Below are 10,010 nucleotides of genomic sequence, written 5' to 3' on the forward strand. Positions count from 1 at the left end.
CCCCTTTTTTTCCCAGAGTACCTGAAGACATGACCTTCTGTCTGAGACTGCTGCCAATTAAACACTTAACCAGCTGTATGTCTAGCCTTGGCAGGGATACAGGGGAAGTACTCACTATTGTTCCTGCTCTTCTCATTTGGTTTGTTCTTTCAGATTACCTGACAGAATCTTATTGTGAAGGACTGCACTGGCACAAGGACTTGGGGCGTTTCCTGCCATGGATGACAGAAATACCTTTGCAGCTCTCACTTCTTCCCACAGGACCCTGTTTCCCTGACACCACAACACCCAGGCAGCAGTGAATTCCCTGGCTTTGGAAAAGGGACCGCATCAGCTGTTTTAGTTCTTTTTAGTTTTTAAACTAGCAGAGTTTTATTTTCTGAAACAAAATTTTAAAAACCTTTTTTTTTTTCCCCCAGACAAGTTGACACACATCCATATCTTCATAAAATATATTGTAACATCAGATCCTGAAATGGGGATTTGCCCTCCCCTTTGCCCAGGGGTACCTGACTATGTACAGTACATATGGCTGTGCATATAGAGAGAGCTGTGAGTGGTACCTGATGCAACCCAGCTGGAAGGATGCTTTTCTGCAAATGGTTTGGAATAAAAATAAAAGTTATTTTTAACCAAGAATTTGAATTAAGTCTCAGAAGAATAGTTAATGTTTGGAAAACTTCAGTTTTACACAAATGTCACTTCAAAAGGAATTCAATCTGCACACCTAATGAAGCCAGTTCTGAGACTTTGGTTACTGGTTCCAGTAGGATCAAGAAAGAGATCCTCAGATGGGAGTTATCCGTGCACATTGCAACAGAAGCACAGCAGCACTTGTGGGATGCAAACAGATTCTGAGAGGCCACAGAATGGAATCACATGCAGAACATATAAAAGGATCTCAGTACTGGAATTCTACTCTTTCTGTTCTTTTCTCCCATGCCACTGTGCTCCTCTGATTACCAGGAAGAGAACTGGCTCACCCTCATGGCTGACCTCACATCCTTTCTGGGATATAAACAGTATGTGATGAGATGTATTGTGTCAGGATCTTTAGATAAAAACAAACTGGAGGTACTTGCCTAGGGAGACAAAGAATTTAGACTGGTCTACATATCTGCTGCACACACAGCAATCCTTAATCCCTTAACCAAAATTCCTTGCCTACTCCTTTCACTAAAACATTTGGCATGCTGCAACAGGAGCACATTTCTGTTGCACAGGCAAAGACCACCCCTCCTCTTCTACCCATTTAGTATCTTAGAATGTTTTTAGCCTGAGGTGCCTCACAATTTTCTAGATTTTCTTTCCAAATCCATGTAAAATGAGGAGAAAGGGCTTCAAATCAGTGCAAAGTGCTGTGTTCTGTGCTGCCAGCCTATCAGCTCTCCCAACAAGCCCCTTCAGTCTGACTGTGTGACCACAAGCAGCTGTCCTGATCCGTCCTTGTGTGCAGCATGACTCCACACAGTGCATACATATATTCACACTGCAAGAAAGGCTTCACACACCTCAGCACAAAGGAGACCCAATTGCCTGAGATGAACTGCTGAGCTATGAGCAACTGCCTCACTTCAGACTCTTAGAGATGACTCAGGATGGATTCCCATTCTTCGTGTTTATCTTCATTTGGAAGGTGTTTCCCACACATCCGCAGGGAAGTCACTTTCCCAAAGAGGTATTTGGGGGAATGCAGGTTGCTCTAGTGTGATCTGCTAGCCCTTGGGTCAGAACAGGAGCCCTGCCATCAGTCAAGGCAGCTGCAGAGTCACTACCCATACCACCTCACCATGTCTTAGCTTACCTGGATTATCTGTGCAGCAGCCTCAGGTGTTCCTTGCCTCAAATCCTGTCCATTTATTGACAGGACTCTGTCATTCCGACTCAGCTTCCCATTTTTGGCTGCCAAACCTCCCTCTAAGAGGTCGAGAATAAAAATCCCTGCCTCATCAGTCTTCCTGATCAGTTTGATTCCCAAAGGTTCAGATCGGTCCCTCTTTATCAAGGTAACATGGATCACTTCCCGATTTGTAGCAGAAGTGGAATCCTGCTGTACAGTCTTATTGGAAAACCCCTTCTCCTGCAGGACCATGAGGTGGAGAACGGGACCTGGGTGGCGCAGGAAGGAGACAGCTTGGCAATGAGTCACACTGCTGATGTTGACGCCATTCACCTAGAAAGACAAACAGTCACTAATCAGAACCTACATAATTCAGGCACCATCCACCGTGTGGAACATCACCAGGCTGGGGCAGGATGTCAAACACCCTGTGCAGTGCTCTGACTGAAGCAGCTGCTTCTAATGCACATTAGAGAGCAGAGTCTTCCAAAAGAGAATGAAGAAGAAAACAGATTAAATTAGACTAATTGGTGGTGAACAGCTGAGGACAGAGACAAGACAGGACAACTCACACACCAACAAATGGCCAATCATTGTTTCCATCCTGTGGCAATGCAGAACTGCTTTTCCTTAACTTCCAGCATTCAATATACACTTGGAGAAGACTCAAATTGGAGTCTGCCTACCCTCACTCTTAAGTTGAAGAGTGGTCCATAGTCTACAAACTTTAGAATCATCTGTCTAATCATGCTTTTACCAAAGTAACTCTGAGAAGCTACTTTTTGCTTTGTCTGTTATTACATAAGATTCTGTGCAGTCTTTTAGGATGCTAATGGGGTTATTAAGTGTGGGGCCCTGCCCTATTTACAGTCCAGCTGAGACTGAGACATTTACAATCCAACTGCATAAAATAGAAGTTACTCTGTTGGTCTGCCTAAGACACCCACCCAGAGACTATCAGCCACTTGTGTCTGTGGGGCTGCCAGACCTTACTGATGGCCACAGTCCTCAGGATAATGAGGTTTTCATGGCTGTCAGATGATTGGGCAGCCATGGCTGGAGGTGCTAACAGTTCTTGCTGTGCTTAGACTTCCTTGCTACACAAAGCTTTTGTCACCTTGGTCACCCACTGCCACGCAGTGTGATTAACCTGGAAACTACACCTGGCTGTGGGTTGGCCTGGGATGGGGCTGGTGCTCTGCATTACTCACATTACGTATCTGATGCTTACTTCAAGTCATAAGGTCTTACACTTTGGACCTGCCCATAGAGAATATGCAGCTTAAGCAACATCGCAGAGCAAGCAATTGTAACACTTCCTAACTGGAGCAGAGCCCTTTGGAGAGAAATGGGGCTACTGTGTGAAATTTAGCAGACAGAAATATTTTACTTTATCTGAAATGGTCTACATTTTCAAAAGCTATCAAACATGCAAGGGGAATATGAGTGTAAGGAGCCTCAAAACTCTGCTTCTCAGCCCCAGCAGGTACAGTGTGTCAGTAGCATTGTGTATCTGCCTGATCAGTGCTTTAAAACCCTCAGCTGTAGAGATTTTCCAGTTTTTCTAAGGAACTCTCCTCCCCCAGCCCTCATCTCAGGTCAAGAAAAGCAATGGGACTGCTACTAGGCTTTACATACCTCAAGAATATGGTCCCCAGGTGCTATTCTTCCATCTGCAGCAATCACAGAATCCCGCAGCACTTCCTGAACAACAATGTTTCCCAGTGGGGTGTCTTTACCCCCAACTATCCTCATCCCCAGCTCTTCCTCCGGGTCTTCTCGGTGAATTTCAATTGTGGTCGTTTCAGCCACGAGACTAGTTCTCTGAGGAAGGTCTGATTGGGGAAATTGAAGAGAAGAAAACAAGACATTAATAGAATTTTGCCTCTCATAGCACCACAAGATTCATACTCCTGGTGTGTTGTGTTCATCTGGAGGGAAAGCAGCGATCAGGAGACATAAGGTCAGATGAAAAGCTTAAAAAGCCTCTATTTCTTTACATCTTCTCCAGAATGTTTCCCATCTTCTCCTAGCTTAGAGTAAATCTAAACTCTTTATTAACATCGGTTGAGTTTTATTGAAGGGCTTTCAGTATGTTTTGGCTCCTCTTTAGAGATTTGCTTTTCTCCTGTGACAGCTGGCCAGCTGGAAGCACACACAGGACAAATTCCAATTTCCATGATGCCCATTAGGGACTACCCAGCTCTAATTACTGCTTTGCTGCTCTGGTGACTTTACCACAGGCAGCTCACTGCAACTTCCTTCCTCTAATTTCCTTTGCTCCTCTTTTCCCATCCCCCCTGTAAAACAGGAGTCATGTTTGGCTATTTCCCAGCATACTGAAGATTAAGCAATGCTTCACTTTGAAGATGAAAGTTGTTGTTAGCAAGTCATATTAAATCTCCCAGCACTGGGACATTTAGGCAGGCCCAAGACTAATGAAGCCTGGAGCACTGCCTGTCAGGGTGAAGGGCAGTTGTCACACAAGAAATGCCAAACCTGCTCCAGGTGTACTTCAGGAAAAAGCCAACAGAGAATTGAACTGACCTGTGTATCACCTCTGTCCCAGGCACAGTGGTTGTCAGCTCCAGCGTCTGCACACTTGGAAGCTGAGACTAACTTTGAAATCAGGCGCAGAGATTTCCACACTGCTGCCTCCTAACTGGAGTTGAGACAAGTAATGCTACACTGAAGTGGACCTGGTTATTTTATCTGCCAGGCTTTCAGAACTGACTATTCATCCAAAACCTAGCTTATGCTATAAACACACGCTTGCTGCACACCATTAGGAAGGGACTGACCACTCCAGGAAACGGATTGTATATTTAATTTTCCTAACAAGATTAAAAACAACCTGGAACAGTTCCTAGTTACTAATTATTTGGCTTCTGCAAGTGCTTTAAGTGCTCCATGTTCACATTGACAGGGACTGCCTTTGTTTCTGCAAAGAATACTGCAAATATTCACTGCAGTCTAACAGATTCTCCAAATCGTTTTGCACAGTTTTGTGCATGTGAGCAGATTATGCCACTCCTGATGCACACAAATACATCACCCTTCTGCTCAAGGAAAAACAGAGGAAAGAGATTGCTCTGATGGCCACTAATGGCTGAATAGCACTGAGGCTGTCCAAGAGTGCTGGGGACACTTTAAAAACTGAATTGTCTGAGATAATGACCTCATTTTTATAATATAAAGACAAATACATAATAACACTTCCGTATCAAACTCTCACCTTCTTCAGTCTCCTCAAATGCTGGATTAACCAGCCCAGGCTCTGCAGTCCCTAGAGATACCACAGCAGCTCCAGAGCTTTCTGCCACAAGTGATGAGCCTCCAATTGGTATCTCTGGATCCTTGGGCGTGTTTATCTCCCCCTTGGTAGAAGCATCATCTTTACTTTTGGAAATGGGATTCTTTTTCCTCTGTAGTTCAGATTTGTATTTCTTGAAACCAGGACACCTAAGAGAGAGATTGTCAGTGACTGCTCTCTGGCGCATGCAAGCTCTGGCTGACAAAACTGTGTCAAGCAGCATGTTTCAGATCTCACCTGCTGCAAAGCTTATATCACAGATGCTAAAATTTATTCTCATTTGACCTTCAACTTCTACTTGTACAAGTATCAGCTTAAGAGCAGGCTTGTTGTTTTGCTACTTTCAAAATTATTAAGCAAATTATTTCTACAAAGGAGAATGTAATAGAAACAGGAGTCTCCCTTGCTAAATATTTACCTGGCAAACACTCGATGAATGAAACAATACTTAAAATATAAGTAAATACTTTGCTCTGACGTTTCAGAGATGACTATGAACTGTATCTTTATGCAAAGTGGCTCAAGTTTCAAGCTCAGCCTTGAATTAGTCTTTGTTTCCAACACACATTTTCTTTTGTGGCATGAGACCTGACCCTCAGACACACTCCACCTCCAGACTACGCAGGTGATGCCTCTACCTGAATGGGAGCAATTTAGAGTGTCTAACCCCAGTGCCTGCTCCCCACACAGAGGTCTCAGAAGTAATTATACCTACAAGATGTGCCCTGTATGCAGATACACCACAACCAGCCTATCTCAGCACAAATGGGTAAGGAAGAACAAGCTCTTTTATCATGACTACTTATAAAAAAGGTGACAGGTAAGGAGGGTGATGAATGCAAAAACATCACTTTCAGAGACATGAGTAGTATTGGGTGTTTACCAGAGACACTTTTCAAATTAAACTTGACTATTTACATTCTGGCTAAACAAGTCTCATCCTGGTATTACTTCCTCTGGTTTATTCCTACTCATTTACTCTCCAAGCAGTAAGATGACTCTGAAACTTAATGACAGAAGCTGATTGATCCACTTGTGCCCATGTTCCTCTTAAGATGTCAAGGAACAAATTCATTTTGCAAAGGGCAGGGGAATTCCCCAAGAAAATAAGTTTGTAGATGCTTCTCATTTCCTTAAGTCTCCTGCTATCAGTTAATCTCACTTAAAACAAAATATCAGGAATACCCAAATCCCAGTGTAATTTTGCTATCTTTCCCCTCCTGCCCTATTTTTCAGTCTATGCTTACGGCCCAGATGAAATAGCCTCTGTTCCTAGAATATATCCTCCCCAAGGAAGATACAAACAACTGCGCAATGTATAAGAGAATGATAGGTTTTCCAGACAGGTCTCTAGTGTAAACATTTAAGGGCACCTCCCTCTTCTGTCTTTAACTCCAGTGCCAGAGGGATTAACAAGTGACAGAAGTTTACTGATAGCAGGGTAGATTTACAGAGCAGAAAGGAAGGCCCATCCTGGCATAAGCCATGGCCCCAGCCCTGGAGTCTAAGCACTCAGCTCAGCCTGAGAACAAGCAACCAGTCCAAAGGACTAGTTCAAGAAAAACGAGATTATAAACTTTCACTGACCCAGGTAAAGGGACACACAGGCATCTTCTGTCACTTCCCCTGGCTCTAACACAAGCTCTCAGCTCATGGGGACCAAAAAGGAGCAAGAACTGCAAGGATACATCCTTGGCTGGAACTGCAAAGGTATCTTAAATGTAACTTCCTTGCACACTGGTTGGTTTATTTTTTAAATATATAACTGCCACAAAAAGCTCCAACATCACTGAAGGAAACAAGCCTGTGGCATTCCTCACTGCCCCCTGACAAAGTACATATTGCCAAGGAAGGTCTGCTTCCACCTGCAGCAAGGCTTGTACTTAGCTCCCTTTCCTGCAATCATTAACCAGGTAGGAACAAGGGTTCTCCAGACCTCTGTCACCTGCACTTGTTTTAAAGTGACACTATTTTGCCTGCCAACACCAAAACAGAAAGTCTCCTTTTCTCCACACAAGAAGGATAGAAGAAAAAAAAAAAACAGTAATTTTCATTTGCTTCTCTTTCTCAACAAAAGAATGAGAGAACCTAATGGAATTACAAGTAGGTGATTCAGCAACGCATAATGTGCAGCTTGGAGGGACTTGCAGTACTTGAATCAAAGACTGTGTTGCACATCTTAATTGGACCAATTAAACTGGCAACACTGCATGATCCCTTGCTTTCAGTGTTGACTTCATGCCTGTCTTTCATAGTATCACAGTATGTTAAGGGGTTAGAATGGATCTTAGAGATCACCTAGTCCCAACCCCCTCTGCCATGGGTAGGGACACCTCCCACTAGACCAGGTTGCTCAAGGCTTTATCCAACCTGGCCTTGGACACTTTCCTCACTGCACAAGTGAAAGGAGAATAAGCATGTAATCAGTTCAGAGTTGGGTGCCCTGGATCAGATCACACAAACTTATATATATATATTTGATAGGTTTTGTGTCTGTAGATGACCTGCAGGTGAGCAGCTCAACCTTGGCCTCCAGAGCACGTGTGAGCTGAGCTCCCTAAACACACACATGCACAATTACGCTGTCTTCACCTACTCACCTCTCCAGCCTCACCCTCTGTCCCACCTTGCCCCAGTTTAAGAACTGCTCTGAGAGTGGATCTTTCTGATCAGAAGCACAACAGACATGGCATTACACAAGGAGCAATATGACAGTGTAAATGGGAATGCACCTGTTCTGCAGATGAGCTTCTAGCTCACACCGCTGCATCGTCTGCTGGCACTCTGTCTTGAAAGGGCAGAAGACAATCAGCTTATCCAACAGGTTCCGAACTAGGAGGCTGGACTTGTGGCACTGCTGGAAGGAGAGCTTCTTCCAATCCATGGGACAAAAGTTATACTCCTGCATGAAGTTTTCGAGGCACTTGAAACAGTACGTGTGTCCACAGGGGGTGTCCATGGGCTGCAGCAGAGGCTGAAGGCAGATATGGCAGATGAGTTCATCATCCACTTCATCCTGGAAGTTGTACAGATGATTGTCCAGCACGAGGTGGAACTGACCACACTCACAGCAGAGTTCACTAGGCTGGGACACGTGTTCTTCTGCGATGGGATCAGCCATGACAGGCAGCATCAGGCACTCTCACCAGCAGCAAGGAGAAGTGTCACGCAGCAGCTGTCTGCCAGAGGACCTCTAATGAGGGGGAGAGAAAGGGACATTTCCAGTCACTGTCTGCTCTAGATCAAGACAATTAAAAATTCAACTTGTAGTTCTCCCTTAAGTTCCTCCCTCGGAATCTTCACCCCTATCTACCCACCCTTTAGGGGTTTTCCTTCCAGAACAACCCTGTGAAGGAATAACTCAGGGATCAGAGAATTCAAGGACCTCATTCAGCACAGGTATAAATTGAAGTTCAAAATACTTCACACACACACACCAGTGCCACAGACTAGATAAAACCCAGAGGTGTCCTCCAACCTTGATGACTCTATGACTAGAAAAGCTGAGACAAAAGCTGCATGTTCTTGAGGGAGAACCACCCAGAGAGGGAAGGTAAAGAAATTATATACAAGAGATGGATTTTTAAACTGACAAATATTTCTCTGGCTTTACAGATCATACCAAATATTTTAAAGATATGTATGGTGATACATCAGTTTGGGGACTTCTAGGTGTTTGGACTTTTGTTTTACATTCTGGGGGGATGGGAATGATGTCAAAGAAAAGGAAGAAATTTCAAAAGAAACTTAAATCCAAACCACATTTCCTTCCTCTTAAGCCCACTCCCTTCAAAAAAATTTGTTTTAACAAACACTGCATTGTTCCCCACTCATCCATGCCTAAATTCACCCATGGAAACTAATTTCCTATAAAAAGACTAAAGCTTCCTAAGTGGAAAAAATGTAAAGAATTGTCCACATCGCAGTTTGCTGTAGTGTTACAGAAAGGCTTGAGCTCCTCTCAGCTAGAGAAGAGACAAGGGGCAAATTGGGTGCTTTGTAGCTGCTGTTCTACTGATTTTAGCAGAAACCTCTTCAGTCACATCCATTTTGAATCTAATTGTAATTAAATACAGAATTCACTTGAGCTTGCTAGCAGATTACAGGCACAGAGATGACTGCAGGGAGGATATTTTAACCTGGCAGTTATTTTAATGAGGTAGAAAATGTGGTCCTGGCAGAAGCTAACACTGTATTACACAGTAGGGGTTTTTGTTGTGCTGGTGGTGAAGTGTTTTCAGTTGAGTTTGGGGGTTTTTTAAAGTTTATGTAAAAAGTCAGACTCTCTGAAAACAAAAAAATTGTGGAACTGTGATGAAATGGAAAATTTCTGAAAGATTACATGGGAAATATCTGAAAACAATTGCTTTATCTGGAACAGGTAAAAGCCTAAGCAAGAGTGAACACTGGTCTGCACCAGTGCCTGGAGGACATGGCTGGCACGGAGCAGCAGTTTTGGAGGAGGGTAGACAAGAACAATAAGATAGCAAGAATGGCAAGAAAAAATTAGTCATGGGTTTCTAATAAAAATCATACATCACTCCACTTCAATTAATTGTCAAGCCTAAGTCACCTACTTAATTAAAGGGATAAGGTATCACCAAAAGAATCAAGCCATTTCAGAGGCCAATTTCTACCTAGGTATAGAAACTTTTTCACTTCAAAGACTAAAGCATTACTGTCACGGTTCCAGGTGGGTACAAGGCATGAGTTGTTTGCTTCTCTCTTCTGCTGCTGCAGAGCCAGAAAGCATCTTCCCCTTCAGGAAAGCACTTAGGCTGGATGAACACACCTACCACTCCTGTTTGCATTTTACTCCTTAACTCATAGTTTCATAGTATGTTAAGGGGCTGGAAT

The 10,010-nt window shown here is 43.6% G+C and overlaps 1 protein-coding gene across 1 annotated transcript in view; it reads right to left on the reverse strand.

The window, feature by feature from the left end:
- Nucleotides 1-8,274, reverse strand: part of LOC103809495 (ligand of Numb protein X 2-like) — a 16,936-nt gene extending 8,662 nt beyond the window's left edge. Inside the window, exons 1-4 of the mRNA XM_009082331.1 lie at nt 7,886-8,274; nt 5,076-5,302; nt 3,479-3,675; nt 1,805-2,173 (exon numbers count right to left, since the gene is read on the reverse strand). Coding sequence (XP_009080579.1) covers nt 1,805-2,173; nt 3,479-3,675; nt 5,076-5,302; nt 7,886-8,274 — 1,182 coding nt within the window. The remainder of the gene's footprint in view (nt 1-1,804; nt 2,174-3,478; nt 3,676-5,075; nt 5,303-7,885) is intronic.
- Nucleotides 8,275-10,010: the final 1,736 nt, after the last annotated feature.

This window comes from Acanthisitta chloris, unplaced genomic scaffold, assembly GCF_000695815.1.
Source record: "Acanthisitta chloris isolate BGI_N310 unplaced genomic scaffold, ASM69581v1 scaffold44449, whole genome shotgun sequence".
Taxonomy (NCBI): Eukaryota; Metazoa; Chordata; class Aves; order Passeriformes; family Acanthisittidae; genus Acanthisitta; species Acanthisitta chloris.